A 24,705-nucleotide genomic window follows, 5' to 3' on the forward strand; every position below is an offset into this window, starting at 1 on the left:
CTATTCCCGATGACCAACAGCAAGCAAGCAAATAATAATAACAACAACAACAGCCAGATTAAAATAATGCAGAAGAACTTGCTTGTCCGGGGAGAAGTTTGTTTGATCAAAGCAATCCGCCGCCTCGTTTTGACACTTTTCAAAATGGGACGCCAGACGGGCCGAGCGAGATTTGCCAGACGGCAAGCCTTTTGTTAACGTTTCTGACGTGCGAGCGAAAATCGAAAACGCCCAGCATACTGTAATTTTGTACATCGACCGACGAAAAGAATTTTATCAATTGGAAAAGAAAAATTAAATTTTTAAAATAAATATATTTAAAGAATTAAAATTATCAAATCTTAAAAAACAACGGATGACAATGATAGGTTGTGTAATTTGAAACATTGTCAACAACAATAACAACAACAGTGTTGGGCAATTTGTAACAGTTGGCGAATAAGAAATTATCCACACTCGTCAACCTCATATTCCGTTTATATATTTTCAGACATGTTTCCACTGACTGGCAGGCGCCAAAACGCTGATCGATATAAACACACACACGTCAATGAACACAAAAATTGTTCGCCTTGCTCTCATCTATCTATCTATCTATCTATCTATCTATATTTATCATTCTCTCTTTTACTTTCAACATCGGCAAGCTTTTTCATCTTTTCTTTTCAATAAATTTCACCATCAAAAAAGACAACACAACATATATTATATATATATATATATGCAACAATTGATTTGCTGTTTTTTTTTCAATTGAAACTAACTTGAAAAAACACAATCCGCGGCAACTTGTGAAAAGATAAAAAATATACTCTGCCATCTAACAACCAATCTATATTATATATATATATATAAAGCGACAAAAGTTCAATTTTGTTGAACCTTAAAAAAAATTACAATTTAGCAAAATGCAAATTTCCATCTTTGGAAGCTGTTGTCGATTGGTGTTGTTGTCGTGGTTGATGATGATGATGATGCAACGAATGTTGGGTGTGGAGCAACGGGGATGAGAAGAAAAGTTCCGAAACCGACGGAACAACCACCGAAGAAGAAGAAGAATGAGCGGCAATGGAAGCCGACGAAGCAGAAGCAGAAGAAGCATGATGATGACCTGACGACGACAAAGCAGACGGCATCAAGGTGAATCCCTTCTCTTTCAGATGCTTCTTCTGCTTCATGCGACGATTTTGGAACCAAATCTTCACCTGGGTCTCGTTCAAGCCGAGCTGGGATGCGATTTCAATACGACGGGCACGGGTCAAATAACGATTCGTGTGAAACTCTTTCTCCAATTCTGTCAACTGCTTCGTGGTGAAGTTGGTGCGGTTGGGCACGGATGTACATCCACTGTTCAACAAGTTGCTGTTGTGCCCTTCTAACATAATCCCTTGCTCGTTAGCCGACGAAGCGGACGAAGAGCATCGTCTCTTCGACGGACCGGCCGCATTAGTACCACCAACACCAACACCACCACCGCCGCACTTTGTCGAAATTGAATTTTCCGGAGAGCCATTCACATTCACTGAAAAATACAAAAAATAACTAAATTATATGCAAATCAAATTCATAATAACAATATTTTGCATGCAAACAACTCGGGTATAAAATTGTTGAAACAAGCTATTTCTCCATACACAACTAGCACAAGTAACAAATGATGAAAAATAATGTTGTCAATTATATTTTTATTATGAAAAATTTTCTAAATTTAAAAAACCAACTGCTATCGATATATAAATGCTTTTCGCAATAACGTCATATCGTATACAAAAATTAATTAATATATCCACCAACATTGAATATTTAATTAAAGAAAAACAATGTTTTTTTTAAATTAACTTAAAAAATATAAATAAATGGATGAATATTTTAATCCTTTTCAAAGAAACATTTATTATTATTATTTATACTTATAGTATTTATTCTTTTGAGAGCACAGTTGCTTCAGAGCTTGTGATTTCAAGAGTAAAAAAAGATCCTTATCAGCAGCACATGCATTTGGATAATTTTTCATTTTGATCATCTGCGCGTAAAAGCAGCAGCAATTTCACTGATGTTGTTTGTTCAAATTAATAAATAGATGATGATTGTTTCGCCGAAAAGAAAAAGAAAATTTTCATTCCATGTTCACGTTTATAATAAAATGTTTGAAGAAAATTATGCAACTGCTTCTTCACAACACTACAATGACATTGTAATATAGGGAGGGCATGTTGTGCATAAAAAAATCAAATATCAAGGAATTATCACAAAATCAATATTAATACGCCAAAAAAGTGAATGATAAAAATCTAAAGCTCCTGTTGATTAAAGTTGACTTTATTATAATCTAGCAATTCCAATTGTCAATGTATACAAAAAGTCGATCTTGGCGAGGTTGTTTTCGATTATAATAAATTACCTGAGAAACTGTGCATTGAGAAAGATCAAATTGAAAAAAACTTCTACCATAGATTATGCTGCAAAGTGAATGTATGTATATATTATCCACACAAGAACATTGCAAAATTGAATCATTGTTGCATATTAAAATTGTTACATTTCTAACTTTGAATTAAACATACAAAAATATTAATTAAAAAAAGAAAGATCAATCGAAAAAATGTAAAATGCAAAACTAAAATTTGCTGTTAAAAACCAGGTGAATTTCTTATAACTCTGTCATGTTAAAATTCCATTATCAAAAGAAAAAAAACGCTTTGGCATAAAAAATAAAAATACTTTTTAATATTAAATTGCTTTCTGCATTTAATCACATCACTAAAGACGAGCACTTACTTTCCATTTGGACATTAATAACACTTGATGAGACACAAGTATATTTTCACGAGTTGATGATTATTTTAGATACATTTATATTCATGCAGATATATTTTTTTCAGCGTTTGTACTATTCGAATAAATGCAGAAAGAGACAAATTATAAAGAAGTAATAAAATTCATTAACAAAACTGACACAGCTACATTTTGATATTGTTGAAAACTGTGCAGCTGCAAGTCAATGTAGCACAATTAATTAATTAGCTTACAGATCGATTGTTGATGAAGAAAATATTATTTTTGAAATTGTTTTATCCGAAGATAAAATTTAAAAAAGACAAAATTAAGCAAGTCACCATGTTGCGATGATGAACGTTGCTTTTATCGATCCGTCATTTGAGCGAATCAAGATCGCTTTCCAATTTTTTTTCATAATTATTGATAGAATATACACATATATGCAGTGCAAAGAGAAAAGAAGCCGAAAAAAATTTCCACTAAACAATCATCTCTACAGTGCCAACTAGCATGAATAAACAAGAAGAAGAAGAAGAAGAAGTAAAGCGTTTACCTTTAATGTCACAACCTTCTCTTTATCGATTCCTCCTAGGGTTCAGTTAAATTACCAACTAATTAATCGCCACTTTGATATCAATAATTCATATATGCTTGACTTTCAAAGGCATTCGTCTAATAATGGGTTGCTTATCTTAAATGCATGTGAATATGATTTTCTGAAAAGCTTTCCACAACTTCTTGAATATAAACTATGCAACTTCACGTGACAAAATTCAATTCTTTTCAAATGCTACAAACTAAAGTGCAAATGGAAACATTTTTTTTTGAAAATGCAAACCATATTACAGTATGCCTAACAAAGGCGTTTTGCATTCTCAGTGGAATAAGTAAAAAAAAAAGAAATTTTTCCTATTCAACAACAACAACAACTATTCACCCCGTTTTCCGTTGTAAAATTTCACACAAAAGAAAAGAAAAAGCAAACGTAAAATTACATTTGAGAAGAATTATGCAATAGTTTTTTTTCTTAAAAAAAGAATTAGTATGCATTGTTGATTTTGAGTTGCTTGAAATAAAGTTTAAAAAAATGATCAGCAGCATCATAATTGACCAGCAGATATCAATATGCTTAAAAGTGAACAGTGTTGATATCTTTTCAAAGTATTCAACATGAGCAATAAATAATAATTTGCAATTTGTAAACAGGTTAGTTAAGTGATGAAGTCAATTTTGAACGGTGAAGCTCATCAATGGCGGAGGTCATTGACAGAGGAGCAAAAAGAGCGAAGCAATTGGAGACATAAACATAGAAACAAGGGAGAAAAAATGAAAATTATTCGAATATGAATATGAATAAGAAGAAAAAGAAAAAAGAGCCTCTTTCCGCCGGTGCTTGGTGATGATCTACATCTACAAACCGGCGGTTTCGATTGAACAGGAAAAGCGCGCGTCGTTGGAGCCGGAACGTGACGACCCAAATCTGTCACAGCAATTTTCTAGTCCCAATGCCTGGACCAAAAGCTGGTCGTCACAAAAATGAACAACAATCACTGTAGAAAACAAGAGGAGCAAAATGGGGGGACATTGGGGGAGAGAGAGAGAGAGAAATTTTAATTTAGGAAAAAAAATTGAACAACAACAATCCGATAATATGTTTCTTGCAACGGTTGTATTTGAATGAACAAAATAAAAAATAAACAAAAAATATATATACATGCATGCATACACATATTCATCTTACCAATACGAGGTGCACTGCGACGAATTTGCATCCATTTGTACGTTGTCGACGACGGTCCGGGGTTGGAAGAAGAGTTAGCCACGGTCAAATCGGGGCCGGTGTATTGTAATGACGCAATTGAGCTGGACGAACCGAACGGTGCTGGTCGTGGGTGATTGTTGTAGTCGACGGTGGTTCCGTTGACCACGCCGCCGCCGCTACTGCTGCTGTTGGAGGTGTTGGTGGTGGTGGTGGTGGTGGCATCGGTGACGGTATACGGTAAAGCCGAACAAATGGTCGATGGAGTTTCGTATGGACAAAAACGCAGTGGGCTTGTTATTGTTGTTGTTGTTGTTGTTGTTGTACAGATAACGTTGGCGGGCTGGTTGAATTTCAAATGGCCACAGTCCAACGATGACGTGGGTAACATAATTCTGTGCTGTTGTTGTTGTTGTTGTTGACAACTTGAAGATGTGGATGTGGACGATGGTGTGGAAGTTGAAGACGATGGCGACGACGATGACGGTCGGTTTGTGGAGGAAAATTGGCAACGGTTGAATTGATGATAGAACGCAGTGTTGGAATTTTCCTCTGCTGCCGTCGATGCACAGCCACCAGTAGAAGGGGACGGGTTCGGTTTGGCATCGTCGAAAGCGGATACATACGAAGGTAGTGTTGATGGTGGGGATGTCGGTAATGATTGCTGTTGCTGTGGATGCTCGACAACCGTGGACTGTGGCGCCTCCTCGATGGCCGCATTGCCATTCAAACTGTTCCGATTATATAACAAATAATTGCCATTTCCGGAAGCGTAGCCACCGCCACCGCCTCCACGTTCGTGGACTTTTTTGAAAATCATCTCGCAGCTCATCGGTAAAGTTTTCTTGTTAATTTAAATAAAAAAATAATTAATCAAACAGAAAATCGAATAAATATGCAAATTACAATATATAAAAATATGAATGAATAGAAATTTAAGGGGAAAAAAAATTTTTTTCGACGACCAAAATTCGACCACGACAACGACGACGACGACGACAACAACAACAGGAACACAACAATACGCGCGAGAAAAGCGGCCGACCGAGGCGTGACGACGGCGCACAGTGGGCCGTCCGGCGGCCGAACTGCGGCGGCGGCTGTCGTTGCACGGCGCAATCATAAATCAGAAAAAAAAAATCCACGCTGACAGTTCAAAGAGACCCGGCGTCCGCTTTTCGACCAATCAGAAACGTCGGCCCGATTGCACGTTCAGCCTGCGGCTTTGGTCTCAGTCTCTGTTTTTTTTTCTTCACGTTCACATTCACTACCACCAATAGCACTGACCAATCATTGATTAATATATTTGAAATGATCAATTAATTTATTAAAAATTTAATACAATTAATATAGAAAAATAAAATCTCACTTTGGCGGCAAGCCTTTCTTGTCCGATGACACCGACCTGAAGAAATATGCCGCCCCGCCACCGCCTACGCTACCCAGCTGCGTCGACGCGCCATGTCGTCGTCGTGACCTCGCCTGCTCCGGACGTCAACCCTCATAGAATGAACAAAAAAAAACAATCGTCCAAATACAGTATATCAACATTACAGAAATCGGAACTTTAAAATTCATATTTATCTTCATCCATGTATATATGTATTTATTTTTATTCGATAAATTTTTTTATCAAATGCTTGTGATGATGATAAATTTATAAACTAGTGCAACAAATTGTATATATATATGTATATGTATAATAATAAAGAGTGCTGACATTTATCTTTGTACGCTGTGTCAGGGCACAGTGTGCATTCAGAATTTGACCTAAAGTTCCTCTGTGAATAAAAATTGTAATTTCATATAAAATGATCACATTTCAAACATTTCTCCACAATATAATTTATTGATTATTGTTTTTTTTTGTTGTTGTTGTTGTATTTTTACTTGTTCATTATTATTAACAAGTGATCAATAATAAATAGATTGATTTGCCATAAATCAGTTAAGATTCGATGGTATCTGAAATGAACTACAGTATAACTTGGTGAAAAATTGATAATCAAATGACAAGTCGGCAAATTGGCCAAAGAAGTCCCATTTTATTGCAAAAAGGAAATCAGCAGAATGTCAAACATTTTCTGACTGGTCGACAATGGATTCTGTTCACTTGATTTAGTTTTAAAATTAGAAATTTCAATAAATTTCCTTATAACAATTATAATTGAAGATCGAAACTTCTTTTTTTTCTTCAAATCTTCTTCATTCACACCACTACAGTATTTTCTTCAATTTTCCATTTGTTTTTAAATGATTATTAAAATTTTTTTTTATTATTTTAACAAAAATAAAAATTATAATTTTTGTTATACTCAAAAGAATTTTTAATTAATCGTTTCCAAGATGTGATTTTCAAACGGCAACAGTTGCTTCGTGTGTTGTTGTTGTTGTTGCAAAAAAAACAATAAAAGTAAAAGAAAGATGAAAAGCATGCTGCTGTTGTGAAAGCATCTGCGATGGGGTAATTTTGAGAAAGAGAAAGAGAAAGAAAAATGCGCATTTCTCTGTCTCGGCTTTCAAAGAAACCGATTTTTCACCGCTTCAACATCTGCTTTCGACTTTTTATTGATGATACCACAAAGCTCATCATTCAAAATCGTAGTTGAAATTAAAATTTAACTAAAATATTCAACTTTTCCAAAACGTTCACTTTCCACATTATTCAAAAAATTGTTCCAACATTTACGCTCCAACATGCTTACTGTATATATGAAATTTGCATGCGAATAATAAATTTTGTTTTATTATTGAAAATTTAATTCTTTTTTTTTTTCTGTTATTATTATTTAAACAACATCTCTTCTGGTATATTTTTTATTTTAATCAATATAAAATAAATAAATAAATCACATTTGACAATTTTTTTTAATCGTCACTCACTTCACACCTGTATTCGGTGGTTTTTTTAATTGTTTGGTTTTTTTTAAATTTACCCTTTCAATTTTATAAAATTAAACATTATTATTTCGAAATTCGGTATGATTTATTAAATCAGAAGTTATTTTTTTTAATAAAATAAAAATATCATAATTTATTTTGCGTTATTATTTGCAGTAGATGCACTGTAAAATATTGAACAGACGAACAAATTGAACGGATATTGAATTGGCCGAAATTTGAATTTTTTTCAACAACATCTGTAAGAAATATACAATTAATGTTGAATGATGATTTTTGTTCACAAACATAGTTTTGAAAAAGTACGAATAAAATAATTTATGCATTTTATAATTTTTTTGCAAACCTCACAGATACATGTTATCTCTGTCATGTCATTCTTTCCAGTAATAACTATTCAAACATTTTTGAAAATTTAATAAATTCAAACTGTACAATAAAGAATGGAAAACAAATTTGCTACATTTTACAGTAGATTTATTTTGAAACAAAATTGAATAATAACTTTATATAAAAAATATATTATTACACAAAGAATGATTATTTTTGAAAGTTGGGTAAAATAGTTGTTTTGTTAAAAAGTGCCATTAAATGAAAATATTTTCATAAAAAATAAATTATTCATACTGCTGCATATTTAATTTCTTTTATAAAAAATAACTTTCACCGATTGCCGATTAATTTCTTGCTTTACTCTTTCGTATTATTTGCCTTGTCCTGAATAGGAAAACCTTGTTATTTTGTTTTTGTTTGTTTGTCTGGCAATTTGCAAACGATGTTTGTTTTTTCAACAGAAATTAATCAATTTTGTAAATAAAAAATTTTAATCGGTTCTGTTTGAGCGACGGGCTACGCAAGAATCAAATAACAACTATTTGATTTTCTGTTCATCGATTTGTTTGTATATTATTATTATAATTACTTTATTAAAATTATTTCAAAATTATGACAATAAATTATGTTTCATATTTGAATTTCTTAAAAATTCAATTCAATCGTGAAAATGAAATTTCCTCCAATTAGCCGGCTGGTAGATGGAATTGGTATTGCCAATGCCAGCCAATCAGGCGTTCTATTATTATTATTATTATTAATTCTTTTTTACAAAAAGAATCAGTGTAAACGAGTTTTCATCTTTCGAAAAATCTTGGAAAGCATTAGCTGACAATCGTAAATAACCAAATTCAATATTTCATACATTTGAATAATCAATTTTTGTTGCTAATAATCAAAATGTAACTAATGAAACTTTCATTTGATTTGTTTCATTGTTCTTTGTAACAAGATTTGATAAAACGATTTCTTTTATCAAGAGGAAAATTTAACAGCACATTTCAATCAAATTCAAATTATTGCAACAACGAAAAAAAACATTTTGCTTTCATAACCAAACTTGAAACAAATTTCATTCAAATGTCCACCTTAAACAAAGCATTCGCGCTCATTTTATAGTTATTAAAAAAATAATTGCTATTTATTGATTGATGCATGATCAAAATGAAATGTTTTTGTTTTTAAATTGCAGCTAATCAACAAATTTCCGTTATTATGTTTTAAATAAATCCAATCCCACCCGTGTACAAGAAAAACGAACAAAAAAATTCAATATTTTTTCTAAATATCATCAAATAACACACAGTTTATGAAAACAACAAAAAACCAATAACCGGAAATGTAACAACAAACAAATCCAGCATATTTGTATACTATTATACATTTGCATATATGATGTTAATATTTTCATCAAGAGAGAGGCGTATACGGTAGAAAATGCACCGAGTAAAAAATAAAAAAAATTAAGATTGAAAACAATATGTCACACGGGTTAAAAGAAAAGAGACTAGAAAAAAAGAAAACTGTTCTAAGTGAACTATAACAATAATGATAAATGAATAAATAAAAATATTAATAAAATTGAAATAAAAAGTGAACCAGACAATAATGAATATACAACATTTAGTAGGTAGGATAAATAATTTTGAGGTATTTATATAAACAAAATAAATATATATATATATTATGGCATGGACAACAAAAGAAGAAAAAATGAAATAAATAAAGAGGTCGATAGATGTGAAAGGATTAAAGTAGATTTTCGAAGATTGTCAAAGAGAGTCGTACAGTGAGCAATGATGGAAGGCGGATGCAGCGGCATTTGGCATCCATGGTTGAGCGCATTCCAACGAAGAAGGCAAACAACTGTCGTTCAAACTGATCATCGGAGGCAATGTGGTAAGTCGAAAGGGGGTTGCATTGTTATTATTATTATTATTATTATTATTACTGTTGTTGTTGTGGGATGATGAACAATTTGCTTGTAATACACCAGCAGCAGCAGCGGCGGCGGCGGCGGCAGCAGCAACAGTTGTATTCCTCTGTTCCAGTACAGTATTGTTCAACAGCATAGACTCTAAGCCCAACTTTGCACTGGTGGTGGTGGTCGTGGTAGTTGTGGTCTGATTTCTGAAATCTTTGCCATTGTGATGACTGTTGTTGTTGGGGGTGGTGGTGGTCACTTTGGACAGTTTCTCATAGCACCCGTCGTAAGCGAAAAAATGACCCAAAGCCGACGACGAAGGACCACCACCACCACCATTACCGTCCAGCGATTGGCGTCGATGATTGGTCGTCGAAGCCATCGCGGCAGCCGGATACGCAGCCGACATCATCGTCTGAAACACCACCGACGGAGACGGGGACAAGCCGAGCTTGGCGACGTCGAATTTCTGCCGTGCGGCCGGCGACACTACTGTCGACGGGGTGGAGCTCAAATCCAACACTGCGGGGGCGGTCGATTTGCGATTTCGTTCGTCTTTTTTCATCTTCATCCGTCGATTTTGGAACCAAATTTTAATTTGCCTCTCGCTCAGCGACAACGATTCGGCCAATTCTTGACGTCTCGGCTTGCTCAAATATCTGCTGAAGTGGAATTCTTTTTCCAATTCGACCAACTGGCGATTCGTATACGCGGTGCGTGTGCGTTTTTGGACCAGAGAAAATGATTCTGAAAAATTCGATACAATCTCTTCACACACGTTATGGTTGTGGTGGTAGTATGAGAACTTTTGCATTTCTCTCTCTGCCTGCCTATCTGTCTGCCTGTCTGTCCGTGTGCGCTACACTACAGTATGACAATTCTGCACTAGATAAAATTCAAAAGGGAACCGACACGTCAAAAATATTTCACAAATTAAAGCAACGGGACCGACCAGTCAAAAATAACGAAAAACCTGTCCTGTCTGTCCATTTCTATCTCACTCTCTCTGTGTCGTACGTGTACGCACCGCCAATCAGCACGAAGTTGAAAAAATTTGAATATTCAAAAGAAAATTATACAAAAGATTGAACAATATAATAATATTAATAATAATAATAGCAAATTATTACACAACGGCGTTTAAAAATTTTTTTAAAAAATACTAAGAATTTTCTTTGGAATACACAAATTTTTTTTTCTCACTCTCAACAACCGACTGATTTCCTCACTGCGAGTGTTAAATTTATTTGAACTGTTGCCAAATCTCATAACAACTTCACAAAATATATACACACATATTGTGATAGACGTTATAACAATATCGAGTGAAAATGTCGAAATCAAAAAGAAAAGAAAAAGGAAATTTCGCTTCGGGCAATTTAACAGCACATTTATTTTCAGAACACATTCGAAACCGGTTTGAATTTAAACGATTTTTTAAAAATGGAAAAAAACCACAATTAATTTTCAATCTGAAAATAACAAACATTGTACTGTATCGAATAATTTCACTACACACACATTTATATTGTACTTTTTTCATTTTTAACTGACATGGATGAAACAAGCCGTGTACACATACACACACATGTTTGATTATTATTATTAGCTAATGTTGAAAACAACATTTCACCAAAACTTATTACCCACAAATATGCGTTTTTTCTTTACTTTACTTTAGTGAAAAATTAAAATTTTTTCTACAAACCTGTTCAAGGTTAATACTATAAATGAAATCAGCGAATGCAAATTCGGCATTATTGTATTCAATAAAAACTGGTCCATAATTGCACCTCTGAATAACAACAGCAACAACTAACTGTTCATATTAAAGTTTAATATTTCACCATGATCGACAAGAAAACAAGTAGAACAACACATTTTGAAAACCCATAAACCTGACATCAATGGAAAAAGCCACAACTGATTTTCTACATGAAAATTTGAAAATATCATTCATCACTATATGTTATCAGATTACAAACGAAAAATTATTTCTTATCAACTTTTTTTTCTTTTTTCAAGTTGATCATTAAAAAAGTGAACTGGTAAAAATTCAGTATTTTCCAAATTTTCAACAAATAATAATATTTAAAAAATGAAAACGACACAAAATAAGCAATTGTTGAACACTTTTTTCTTCACTGATTAATTTATTATCGTAAATTACAAATTTACTTTCTAATCTATGTTCCACTCGATTGTGCATGCACACACCAATCTAGTGTTTTCAAAATGTTGAACTTTTATTAAATAATAATAATTGAAAAATTTTAAATTAATTTACAAATGAATGAAAACTTTCAAGTTCAAGATAAGAAAAAAATGTATACTATTATTTATTCAAAAGAACTGCTTTCTCCCTATTCTAATTTCAAGTTAATTCATCAAAGCTGACGGACGGCTGTTGTTGCTAAAAAAGAAATCGGTGAAAACACATTCTACATAAAACACACAACATAACATAACATAATATTGAAAAAAATTTTTTTTATTCCATTTTCACTCTGCTGTCCATGATAAATTAATTATTATATTATGAATTTGTAATAACTTTCAATATCCCTTTTGTTTTACAGTCAATTAAAACCCAAATTTAATTATGCCACAAATATTCATTCTTATTCACAAAGAATTGCAAAATATTTAAAAGAAAAATTAAATTATTAAAATAAATTTCAAAACAAATATTAATAATAATAATAATAATCGCTTGATTTCAAAATGTTTTGCTTTTCTTTCTAAATCTATTCTAAAAAAGATGCTCAGATTATTATTATTATAAAAGTAACACCAGGCAATTGCAAACTGACTACGTAAAAGCGAGAGCACGACGCGTTGTTTCTTCTCATAATCAACAAATTCAAAAAAGCTGAACATTTCACCAACCAACCAACCAACAAATATGCAAAACGCAGTTGTTGTTGATTATATATGCTAAATTATGTAAAGATTAAAAAAATAATTTTTTTCAAAATTCATGAGCCGAAAGATTTGATGATAAATGATTTTTTTATTTCTGAAACAAGTTCAATGTCACATGACAACATCAGCATATATATAAACAGATCAAAATCTCGCTCAAGGAAATGTTGCTGAGTGAAAAAAAAGCCGATTAATTAATTAATTAATTAATTAAATTAATTATTGTGCAATCAGAAATAAATAATCAGCTTATAATGTCAAAACACTGTGAATAAACGACAACGTTCAAATTTACAACAAATAAAATTTCACAGCACTCATTATACGGGAAAGTGATTGATTATGAAAACAAGACTAACCTCCCTCTTTCTCTCTCTCTCACATACACACGCAACATGAGCTTTAATTTGAATAATAATAATAATAATTGTAAACAGTTTAAATATAAAAATCAATACTTTCTTTCTTCCAATATATACATATATCTGTTGTGTGTGTGTCTTTCTTCTGTTCGCTTGTGTGTTTGTGCTTATTTTTTTTTTATAATTTAAATAATTTCTTGTATGATTGGAATTTCTCCAGGGGAATATAAACTACTTATTGGCAGAAATGAACGATGATGTGTCAATCGAGGAATCAAGTTTCTGCTTTTCTGTTTCAGGAGCCCTTCAGCAATCTTACTCTGTGTGTGTGTAATCCTTTCATGAAAGCACAATGCCGACAATTTTTGATTGAACTTATTATTACTGTTCAAAAATACATATTTCGTCCAATTCATAAGTTTTACAAATAATACCACCATTTCTCAAAAGAAAAAATTCCAATTTATACTATAATTCATAAAACGTTTTCAAATTTGAAATATGTATTTTTTTTCGTAAACAAAAGAAAAACTCTGTTGTCCTGTGTACATAATAATGAATTGTGAAGAATTTGAATGAATTAAATTAATTTTTGAAAAAATCATTAACAACCAACGTTGCATATTTAAGAAGAAATGCATCATTTCAGTTGGAACGTCCAGGATGAGGGGGAAAAAATGGCCTTTTCATGTTCTCCAGCTGGCGTTGCAAGGTCAACTGCTTCAGAACAAAGTGTGCATCATCTATCTATCTATCTATATATTCATTGACGCATTTTATTTCATACAATAATTGTCTGCTTTTGCACTTTCACTGATGCATTTGCAAAAAAAAAATACTCTTTTCTAGATCATTCTTACACAAAGCCTAGTATTAATTTGCATTTTTTTTGAAAAAAATATCTAAAACCGTTGTATAATTTTCAAATAAAAATATTTTAAATAAATTATTCAAAATTGGATGTATAACAAAAAAAGGCGTTTTTTAAAAAGTTAAATTCGAAACGTGGAATAATAAGAATATATATGTATGTATGTTTTTGAATGCAGCTATTGCTGAAAGGCGTTTGTTTGTGTCATCACATTGAAACAATTAACAATTGTAAAAAAAATTTAACAATACGTAATATGTTGCATAATTTGATGATCATTCAATTTGAACAGAAATAAATTTCCGTCCGCTTCTTTCACAAGTGATTATTCAGTTATTGGAAAAAAAATTTTTTTTTTCATTCGACATGTAAAATTAAAAAAAAAGAATTAATTGAGAAATAAAGTAGAAAAAAAAGCCGTTTGCTCGAAATGCACTGTGTTTTCTGCAACAGCATCCCAATCAACAACAGCCCTTGATATAATTTATCACTTTCTTCAAAATGAAACGTCACTCCACATGCCAATACATCTGAAGAAACCGAAACTTGTACAGCATATCACCCCGCATGTAAAAACATAAATCATGAGAGATGATAAAAAAAAGAAATAAATAATTTTTACACTGTTCAACATTTTTTTCGCAATTATGAATCGGATGTTTCGTCAATGATTAATTAATTGATTAATTGTTAATTGACAAAAGAAATAAACAAGTGTTTTTTTTTTCAAATCTTACCAGAAGAAAGTTTCCTGTCGTTTGGAATTATTGGCGGTGATTGGGATGCTTCTTCATACGTTCGCTGTGAGCGCAGCTTTCCACCCGGACGACTGTCTTTCATCCAAGGGAAAATCAACTGGGCGCTGGTTGAATCAGATAAAATATTATTATGCTGTTGTTGTTGTTGTTGTTGTTCTTTGTCAAAATCCTCAACAATATTGTCCCTATGGACAATAGCTGCGGTTCGACTTTCACTTTCCGACACCGGTGATTCACGATCAACAACAGCACCGGCAGTTGTACTTGTAGTAGTTGTAGTTGTAGTTGTGGTATAATATTCACCGGATGTTGTTGTTGTTGTAGTATTATTCGTGTTATTATCATTTTGGTTGTTGTTACCATCATCATTATTCGACGATTGTCCATTTCCAGGTGAAGTCAAATAATCATCCACTTTGACAACAACAGTTTGTTGTTGTCGATGATGATCCATACGTTGTTGTTTTGCTAAGAATAAAAGAAAATAAATATATATATATATTAAATATTCCACTGGATACGACAGTATTTGTTGTTCTCGGTAGTTGGGGGTGGGTCGCGTTTTTGCGTGAAATCAATCACCTAAAAAAGCACGCAGAAAAAAGTAGTTGAAAAAACTTTACACTCTCACGAAGATCATATTTCTTGTTTAATTATAGCCTAGTATAAAAACAAAACGCCCAACAATCGACTAAAAGCCAGCCAACCAACCAACCAGGCAAGCAGGCAAGTCATTGAGGCAAGCGAATCAGTAAAGCAGTGGGCTAAGTTGGGCAGACGCGCGTTGGGCAAAAGGCAGTTGAAAAATTTTTTCCACAAGTCGAGGTATAGGATGAGGGCCGATTGGTGATCATCAATCCCCCTCCCCTCCCCGTCTAAAGTTTGTTGCAAACGTGCTGGTCCGGTCAAACGTTACAAGCTGTCGACCAATCAGTGAACGACAAATTGATCACGTGACGCAACTGTTCGCTAATCAGAAAGCGCCGCAGTGGATAGCATCGAAAATTTGCATTTTTAAGTAGAAGAAAAAGAAATTTACATTTTTCTGTTTTGTTTTGTTATTTTAAATTTCACAACAGTCGGTTCGGGTGTAAAAATTGTACCTGTTGCCTGATGAAAATCAATTCTATTTCGGTTTGAATTTTTTCTGTTTCTACTCGAAGAATAAATATCGCTAATGTGAATATAATGAATTGTAAATTTAAATTTAAAAACAATAAAAGAAAAAAGAAAAATAAACAATGATGATAAGTGGTACGATTATAAATTATTAATATTGTTATTAATTATACATGCCAATCGGCTGTCAGTGTCGGTTGGCGCGCGTTTGGCACGGCCGAGTGGATTTTCGCCGCCGCTGTGGCAATACATCAAAAGAGCGGCGTCCTTTTTTATCATCGAGGCCACGGCAGCAGCGGCATCAGTGGCGGCTGCGGCGTTTCCCTTTGAGCCAATGACGATGAATGATGATCGGCTGACGTGTTGGTGACTGGAAAAAGTTCGAAACGAAAGCAAGCGTTCACCACTACTACTAGTAGTAGTAGTAGTAGTAGGTAAATTGGCCGTTGTGCATTTCGGTAATGGACACGTCTAGCCGCCCTTCGGGCCGTTATCTATTAATCTTTTCTGACATCACCAGCGGCAAATAAGTGGAAGAGAAATTAGGCAGTTGGAGCAGTGGCAAACAGCACACCACTCCACTTGGTGGTGGTGGTGGTGGTGGTGGATGTTGGTGGAAAATATTCCATTTTATTAATTAATAAACATTCAGCAGAAGAAGCAGAAAAGTTCTCTTTGTGAAATTCACGCTTTTCAAACTTATCTTCAATCTGATTGGTTAGTTTTGAAAATCGTTTTCATATTCAAATTTATTTTCTATCAACAAAAGAAGACGGAAGAAAAAACAACAACAACAACTTTCTCTTTCACGCACGCAACTACTTTTTTGTTCATTCATTCAATGTATCAATTGTTTTCAACGTTAATTGTGTTTTGTTGGTTGATAAAAAGAAAAAAAAATTTTTTTTTCATCTCAACAACGCTCTCCACATATATCGAACGTTTGCTTCTTCTTCTTCTTCTTCTTCAGGTTCAACATTGCCGCTGCTTGTTGTTGTTTGTTATGATTTGCAATTTTCTGTTGCTTTTGACTTGCCCTGTAGATTCGGGCTTTTGTAGATGGGCAAATTTCTTTTCAGAAGCTCGTTTCTACAGGCATGTCAGAAGCGCGTTTTCTTCTTCTTCCTTGTGACCTTGGACAAAAACAACAAATGAATCGAATTCATCTTATGCATCATCATCATCATCACGTCACGGTAAAAATATGTATTTTTTTAAAATTATTATGTGAAATATTTTTCAAAATTTTTGTTTTTTTTCGAACGATGAATAATAGTTAATAATTGTTGCCGGCGGAAGAGGAACAATTGCACAATTGGTTCACAATAGTAATAGTAATAGTAATAAAATGCTGTTCGCGAAATGGTTTGTTTAATCGTTTAATGCAACTGTTCCGATCAATAGAAAATGGTGAATTGAAACGCATTTCGTTCAAATGAGACAATAAATTGTTCGTCTTTTGATCGGCCGCCATTTTAATGTCCACTTGCATTGGTCGACAAGAGCGTTTGGAGGCGTTGTTTAACAGCAACGAATTTACATTCTAGCAAACAACATTGCCGTATAAAAATAGAAAAATATATTTGACGACGAAAATTTAACGAATAATAAAATTATTACAACGAACGAACGCCCTGGTGAAAAGTTGTCGCTGCTGTTAAAAGTTTTGTGGAACATTTGCACATTTTTCACTCGAAGACTCTGTCACACGGTGTTCATCAGTGGCAGGCAGTATAATTTGGCAAAATTGACTTTTGTTATTTCGATTTCAATGCATCCATCACCGTTGAACAGTTTCATAAATTTCCCTACAGTGATTTATTGTTGACAGCTTGCGGATGACAACTGGCGGCATTTGCACAAAGTGGATGAACAATTTTTCAATTATCAAAAGCAAAAATCCATCCATAAATCGGCACACAAAATTGATTTGTTACTAAAAATAAAATAAATTTCAAAGTACCTGTTTATGTATGCATAAATTAAAATTTTATGATTACGAAAAAAAAAATTAGAACAACAACAACAACAGAACGCGAGTTGGAAAATTAATTTTCCTCCACTTTCAATCAATCAATCAAAAATAAGCAAACATTTGTTTTTTTAAATTGTTTATTAGAAAATGCCAACCAGAAGGCCATCATCAAAAGTGGATAACAGCTTCGGGCAGGTGCCGTGACGGTTCGACTTCGAGCGTCCTCAGTTGACAAATTGGCTCGTTATGCACTGATTGAAAGACCCCTACCCGCCACTGCTACTACTACTGTTTGTTGTTGTTGACGGAAGGCCCGCCATTTTGTTTTTTTTTCTTTCTCTCTACATTTTTCTTACACGCGTACTTTTTTTTTTCAATCATAGCATAAAATTGAACGTATGAAAAAATAATAATAATAATTCTGTATTACAGAATTGTATAAATGGGGGAGAAAAATTTTATATCAGTAAATTTCTTCTCGAAACCAAATTTTCATTACAAACAATGAAAAAAGCATATATTTATTGTTTGTCCGTCTTTGAACAACCAGACAGACGTGAAAATATTAACGGCCAGCTCAATGACAAATCGCTTTTTGAAAGTGATTCATCATTTTCCACTGCACCGACGGCAAAACGTCTTTGATATATATATACTTGGATTGATGAGAAAATTATTTCACGATGAATTGTAATTTATTTTTTTCTTCTTTCAAAATTAATTACATCCACATATATTGCACAATCCAGTAGATTTTTTTTTAAATTTAAAACTTTAAACTGGAGAAAGTGAACTGCACCAAACCAATGCGTTTGAAAATTTTGAAATGACAAAAATTAATTGATGATGAATGTTTCTTCTTTTCATATTGCAATCTTTAAAATTTACTGTACAAATGACACTGCATTAGAAAAAATACAAAGTTAATAAACTAATTTCAATTTTATTTAAAATGTTAATTTACTCTATAATTGCAGAACGTTTTGCTAATTTTTGTAAAAGGAATTTTAACGATTTTTTTCATTTCACTTTATGCATTGCTGAATATTAAACGTTTTTGAAGTTTGCAATGAACTTTACAATATTGAGTAAATTTGTTTCAAATGCGGTTTCATCCTGCATGCACGTATTTTGTTTCTTTGTGAAAATTTCTACTGTTTTTGTTTTTTGCCGAATCTGTATTTCCTATTGTTGAACATTTTAAATGGATTATTAATGTAAACGAGCTACTATTCAAATGAATAACTTTGGAACACTTTTTTTTTATCAGCATTATAAAAAAATCAAATTTTTATTATAATCTTAAGAATTGCAAGGACACTCTCTACGAACAGAAACTCGATGAAACAGTCTCGAACGTAATTTTCACCCTTTGCATTGAACAATATACTTTTGCTTTTCTAAATATTATTCACTTAATGTATGAATAGTTTTTTTTTAATTTATTCATGCGTAAATTTTCACTGCTTTGTGAGAAGAATATTTTTAATATAACTAAATTACTGATGATGCATAATTTTTTACAAGAGAACGAAAATATTCATATTACGCTAGTGCAAAGAAAAAAGAAGCGGTGCAATAAACGAACGTTAAATTAATTTCAGCCGAATTGCCATTTCAAAAGCTGATGGCAACTGCCAGCTTGCATATGCGCAAGAAGATCAACGTTATCAGTAAAATCTTAATGCGCCCATTGCAAGCAACAGTTTTATCTCAAAGAGTTGGAAAAAAACTTTTAACGTCATTGATAAATATCTGCCTTCTTAACGTAAAGTTCATTTTCAATTTTGCTCTTGATGTTTGCGATCAAAAAGTGCATATCTGATTTTAAGATAGCTCAAAAATGAAAATGCTCCAATTTGAAACACTGAAATTATGAAACAGTTATTATTGCTACTTGTGAAACGTTTTTCAAAAATTTATTATACCTTTGTAATGCTTAGCGATTAAGATACAATTTTATAAAATATTTCACTGACTAAGATGATCATCGTAAATTAAAATTGCTTTTAAAATCACATACACTAATAGATGAGATAAATTCATCACTGGAGTAGTGTATTTAAATTTTTACTTTTTGTGTGCCATTCATTTAATGCTAAATTTCTTCATTCTTTTTCATTATTTAGTTTGAAATGGGTAAATCAAAAAGGACATGTAACTTAAGATGATCAAAAGGGAGAAGCGCATTTAAAACAGTTTTGCATCAAATATAATTGTTATGAGCGTAATCGCTTGACCTAAATGGTAGCAGTAGACTACAGTAATTGTTTCTGCTGTTAACATGACTCCTTTATCATGATTAATAGACGTTCCAACAATGTCTATTCAATCACATTGAATGATGCAATTACCTCAAAGCAAAATGAACTGTTTCTCAAACACAATAATCAAAAAAAGCTACTGCAGCTTCATTTGTCATAAAACAACTATAATACACGCAAAATACGAACATTCCTCCCTGTATTAATTTATCTTTTGCATTTTCTATTTTTATGTTACAGTATCTATTATTAATTCTCAAGCTTAACTAGTGTATATTTCGTGAGTAAAATTATGAACTTGACTTTTTAAATTTCCTTAATTTTTTACATAACTGAACTCTACATCCAATTTAATTTAATTTTCAAAATATATATTTTTTTATTAATTTATATCATTAAAAACAGTTTTTAGAACTTATCGTATAATGCAGTTTTATTGATGATTAAAAGTAACAGGATCGTTGGAAATTATTCGGCAGTGAACCTGGTGGCCTGTACTTGAACGCAAGTTACGGTGCTTACTGTACAATGAGGAAGTAATGGCTGAGTTGGCGAGGAAATGCGCGTGTTATTTGAGTGATTGTGCCAGTGTGTAACGCTCTGTTTCGTGTGTATTGTGTTATGGCTTATCATTGCACCTTTGATTCTGTTCCTAAGCCTTCATCTTCTGTAACAAGCCGCTCCTTCGAGCAGGCTCGTTCACTTCCTCCACCGTATTATTGGCGCGGTTGTCGCTATTCTGCGACGGGCCGGTATTGACCGGCGGGTTTCCCTTTCTTTCTGATTCGCGCTTTCCTGATGGCATAGTAGCAATCAAACAACAGGCAGTAAGTATATTTTTTATTTGCAACCGCGAGCAAGAACCGACGACGATGTGTTACCACAAACTTCTCCGACAGCACGACGAAAACTCCGCACACGTACGTCTGTACTATCGTACTCCACCTCCGATCTTCAAGTCCAAGTCTTCTTACGGTAGCTCCACTTTTCTTCCGCTTCGTTGTCTGGAGGAATAGAGTTGTTGGCTCGGTCCGCATCCGCTACACTTCGCTTTGTAAAGTCATTTTCCAGCGATTTGTCTTGCTTTCTCTAACGTTCGGAAACGAACGTAGCTCGGATTGCGGTTAGGTAATCATTGTTGATTTGACCGGCCGCCGAATAAAAATTACAGTCTACTAGCTTACAAGCGACAACGGTTTTGTCGCTAACATTCTTGTCTTCCGAGCCGGAGAAGTAGGTTCTGCCGAAGTCGAACCTTCAGGAAGTAGGGCTAGTGGTGTCGAGAATGAGAGTTTCGCCAATGAAGAAAAGGGTCGAAATCCGCCGTTCGACTTTGAAAGTGAGGATGGAGGAATTGGAACTCCTCTGGAAAGAAAACGCTTTTTATTTGGAACTTCACTTATATCTGCAAGAGGCATTGACTCTCTATGGGCAATTGGACGCTCTCCAATTGGAATTTGAAGAAGAACTCGAAGCGGAAGACTCAGAGATCGAAAGGCAGATTTGGACAGGTCTAAGAAACCGTTTCCTGAGCTTGCGAGCGCAAGTGGAATCGTCCATGGCCGTCAAGGAACCGACGGATTCGGTTGGCCGTGAAGACAGAAAGGTTCGCCTGCCACGTTTCGAACATCCGAAGTTCGATGATGACGTGTGTTCTGGGATCAGTTTGAAGTTAGCGTCCACCAACAGGTGGATCTGTCTAACGCGACGAAGTTCACCTATCTTCGTGGTTGTCCGACCGGCGTAGCGTTGGATGCGTTACGAGGTCTGTCGGCAGCAAACCAGGGGTATGAGCTCGGGGTGCAGCGGCTCAAGGAGCGTTTTGATCGCCCTCAGGTGGCAGTTCGAGAGCACATCCTCAGATTTTTCCACAACTTGAGCAGGACTTCTGATCTCTCGGACATTTGTGATGAATGTCATAAGAGGGTGTGCTCCTTGACGACTCTGGCAACGGCGGCCTTTCGGTGGCGGATGTTATGATCACAACCGCGCGCGAACGACTTCCGAACTTAGTTCGTATTCAGTGGGACAAGTTGACCATGGAGGATGGTAGCTTGGTAGCGGACCTAACCGTCTTCCTGCGGTTCCTTCAGGAGCAGTTTGAGCTCTCTGATACCGCGAGAAGAACGAAAGATCTGAGATTGGAAGAGAAGCGGTCGATATGTGCATTGGAGAAGCCGAGAAGTTATAGTAAGAGAAGAGGCTGTGACCTTTTTCCATTCCGCGGTAGAAGTCGTCTGCGGTTTCTGTCAGAAGCAGCACACGCTTGCGGAGTGCGCGAGATTGAGACAGGCGAGTCGCCAGAAGCAGCGGGAGATAGCAACCCGCTATCGGCTTTTTCTGCTTCAAACCAGGGCACTTCTCCTCGGCCTGCAAGAGTAATCGTCGCAGGAAGAGTCCGTCTCCGAGGGACAACAATTCGGTTGTGCCTATCGATGCCGCGACTTCAGAGAGAGTGCAGGAGATCCCCATGGCTGAGTACAAGTCATTCGCCGTTTTGGTGATGCACGCCAACCTGACTTCAGAGAAGCTGCGAAAGATCAACCGTTTTCAGAGGATTAAGACAATGGCCTACAGTGCTGTGGGTCCTGGAATGACCGTGACGTACCTGTTGGACACAGGGGCAGAATACTCGTTCGTCAGGGAAGATGCTGCGTCAACACTGGGCGTGTTCAGAGAAATGCAGCTAGTGATGGTTGAAGGGTTCGGTGGTGCAACCCACGAGCATCCCAGTTCCCAGGTGGTGCAATTTTGGCTGTCTGACTTGACGGCAGCCAGAGTACAGAGCGCTATCCTCTGGAGGCGCTGACCGTGCTGAGTCTCTGCTATCGAATTCCGGATTCGAAGATCCCGACGAGCGAGTGGGAGCACTTGCAATTCTTGGATCTGATCCTCGATGACGAATAGTCTGACGAAGTACACGTCGTGATTGGCATCGACTATTACTATCGATTCTTAGGAGACGCGATCCGAAGAGGAAGGCCAGGTGATCCGGTTGCCGTGGAAACTGTTCTGGGGTGGATTATCTGCGGTCCAGTGAATCCTCACCCAGCGCCCAAGACAGTTGCTGCATTCAGCGCTGTGGTGGAGCCGAAAGTCGAAGACTTGCTCCGAAGCTTCTGGGAGATTGAAGGGATGGGCGTCCCTTTCAGAAGCGAGTCACATGAAGTCGAATTGCAGTGGCGAGTTTGGAAGTTAGAGCTTAACGAGTTGCACTGCATCGCTATGTCCAGGGCGTATTTCCCGTTCTTACCGGCAGAAGCGAGCCGTTTAGAGCTCCATGGGTTTGGTGACGCCTCTGAAGCGGCGTACGCTGCAGTGGTGTACTTGAGGGCGGTGAAAACCCCAGATGACGTCCAGGTGAGTATCGTGATACCGAAATCCAGAGTGGCGCCGCTGAAGAAGTTGAGCACTCCTCGGCTAGAGCTGATGGCTGCTCTTCCTTGTGCCTGACTGGTCTGTTACGTGAGAAAAGAGCTGGCATTGGACGTGGAAGCATGTCATTGTTGGAGTGACAACAAGGTGACGGTCTCACCGCCGCAGGATGTGGCCAATGTCATCAATCCGAGTAGGTATTCCAGTTCTGAGAGGTTGATCCGAGTGACCGCATGGTGCCGACGTTTTCGGCATAGTACGACCCTGCCTGCAAGCTCAAGAAAAACAGGAACTGGGTTGACGTTGGACGAGTTGAAGGAAGCTGAGAGAATTTGGATCCGGCAAGAGCAGATCCACGCCTTCAGCTCGAGAGAGTTGCTGGATAAAGCGATGACGAAGATGTTGTGCGGTCTCAACCCTTTTCTGGATGAGTTCGGAGTCTTGAGAGTAGGTGGACGTCTTGGCAGAGCTCAGTTGGAAGAGGAAACCAAATTCCCAGCTCTGCTCCCTCGAAAAGGGATGATCGTGGATTTGCTAATCAGACGGGAGCACAATCGACAGTTACATGCCGGTGTGGCTCTTGGAAAACGCTGGGCCTCTTGGAACCCGCAGGCGGATGAGCGCCTCATTGACGAGCTGACCTACGACCAGCGGTTCGAGTTGAGATCGTGACTGCTGCAGTGAGCGGTGCCGTCGTCGCACGCGGTTATCCGGCGGATTGCCATATACCGATATATATTTTTTTCATTCTCAATCTAATTCTAAAGTTTATAAAATGTATTTCACACTAAATAGCTGAGGTTGAAATATGTTGTTGATGGATCTTCAGATTAACTGTGAATCTATAATTTGGACTAATAGTAAAGTTTTATAAGAACATCTATGATTCTAATTCTTCTTAGAAATTTTTAATCTGGTTTTAAAGAGGCTAAATGCTTTTATTGCTTAGTACTAATCTGATGGCCCTATAAATAAGCAAGCATAACTTTTGATGATTTAAAATTAAGTAAAGTAAGTGCAAATCAAAATTATGCAGTGTGAAAGTTATAAAGTATAAATTTAGTAGTTTATCTTAATTTACTGACACTTTGTAAATTCTTGTCATTTTGATCACATTTGTTTTTAATTTTTAGTGCTACTCTTTTTATTAACTATGCTTTAAAAGATGTTCACTCTCCTCCTTTAAGCATTACTTTAGCAGAGCTTTACTGATGGGTTGAAAAGTTTATATTCAAAACTGCGCTTGACATGTTAGTCGCATTCTTTACTTTGTGATGGTTTGATTTCAAATAATTTTTTAATTAAAAAGCTCTTTTTAATTCATAAAATTTTTTTCTTCACTTATCTAACAGAAAAAGTAA

General features: G+C 35.2%; 8 protein-coding genes across 8 annotated transcripts; 3 read left to right on the forward strand and 5 right to left on the reverse strand.

Annotated features, from left to right (window-relative positions):
• Tsp_00887 (homeotic protein labial) lies at positions 1-2,785 on the reverse strand. Its single transcript, XM_003376589.1, has 3 exons — positions 2,779-2,785; positions 1,112-1,522; positions 1-239 (listed from the first exon to the last, which is right to left on the reverse strand). Exons 1-3 carry the CDS (start codon positions 2,783-2,785, stop codon positions 1-3), a joined length of 657 nt encoding a protein of 218 aa, XP_003376637.1.
• A 1,032-nt stretch (positions 2,786-3,817) lies between these two features.
• Positions 3,818-5,660, reverse strand: Tsp_00886 (hypothetical protein). Its single transcript, XM_003376590.1, has 4 exons — positions 5,514-5,660; positions 4,520-5,381; positions 4,197-4,258; positions 3,818-3,844 (listed from the first exon to the last, which is right to left on the reverse strand). The coding sequence occupies exons 1-4, from the start codon at positions 5,658-5,660 to the stop codon at positions 3,818-3,820; spliced, it is 1,098 nt and encodes a 365-aa protein (XP_003376638.1).
• Positions 5,661-9,543: 3,883 nt separating this feature from the next.
• Tsp_00885 (homeotic protein deformed) lies at positions 9,544-10,509 on the reverse strand. Its single transcript, XM_003376591.1, has one exon. It carries the CDS (start codon positions 10,507-10,509, stop codon positions 9,544-9,546), a length of 966 nt encoding a protein of 321 aa, XP_003376639.1.
• A 2,727-nt stretch (positions 10,510-13,236) lies between these two features.
• Positions 13,237-14,434, forward strand: Tsp_00884 (transcription factor WhiB). Its single transcript, XM_003376592.1, has 4 exons — positions 13,237-13,260; positions 13,282-13,400; positions 13,632-13,694; positions 14,251-14,434. The coding sequence occupies exons 1-4, from the start codon at positions 13,237-13,239 to the stop codon at positions 14,432-14,434; spliced, it is 390 nt and encodes a 129-aa protein (XP_003376640.1).
• A 145-nt stretch (positions 14,435-14,579) lies between these two features.
• Positions 14,580-15,346, reverse strand: Tsp_00883 (exocyst complex component 5). The gene is made up of 3 exons (XM_003376593.1): positions 15,290-15,346; positions 15,133-15,193; positions 14,580-15,079 (listed from the first exon to the last, which is right to left on the reverse strand). The coding sequence occupies exons 1-3, from the start codon at positions 15,344-15,346 to the stop codon at positions 14,580-14,582; spliced, it is 618 nt and encodes a 205-aa protein (XP_003376641.1).
• A 2,506-nt stretch (positions 15,347-17,852) lies between these two features.
• Positions 17,853-18,350, forward strand: Tsp_00882 (hypothetical protein). The gene is given in 3 exon segments (XM_003376594.1): positions 17,853-17,879; positions 17,891-17,995; positions 18,138-18,350. 3 exon segments carry the CDS (start codon positions 17,853-17,855, stop codon positions 18,348-18,350), a joined length of 345 nt encoding a protein of 114 aa, XP_003376642.1.
• Positions 18,351-20,621: 2,271 nt separating this feature from the next.
• Tsp_00881 (hypothetical protein) lies at positions 20,622-21,006 on the reverse strand. The gene is made up of 2 exons (XM_003376595.1): positions 20,838-21,006; positions 20,622-20,764 (listed from the first exon to the last, which is right to left on the reverse strand). Exons 1-2 carry the CDS (start codon positions 21,004-21,006, stop codon positions 20,622-20,624), a joined length of 312 nt encoding a protein of 103 aa, XP_003376643.1.
• A 248-nt stretch (positions 21,007-21,254) lies between these two features.
• Positions 21,255-24,016, forward strand: Tsp_00880 (conserved hypothetical protein). The gene is made up of 5 exons (XM_003376596.1): positions 21,255-21,617; positions 21,994-22,365; positions 22,524-22,709; positions 22,877-23,329; positions 23,447-24,016. Exons 1-5 carry the CDS (start codon positions 21,255-21,257, stop codon positions 24,014-24,016), a joined length of 1,944 nt encoding a protein of 647 aa, XP_003376644.1.
• Positions 24,017-24,705: the final 689 nt, after the last annotated feature.

Source organism: Trichinella spiralis (genome assembly GCF_000181795.1).
Source record: "Trichinella spiralis strain ISS 195 chromosome Unknown Scfld4, whole genome shotgun sequence".
In the NCBI taxonomy this organism is placed as follows: Eukaryota; Metazoa; Nematoda; class Enoplea; order Trichinellida; family Trichinellidae; genus Trichinella; species Trichinella spiralis.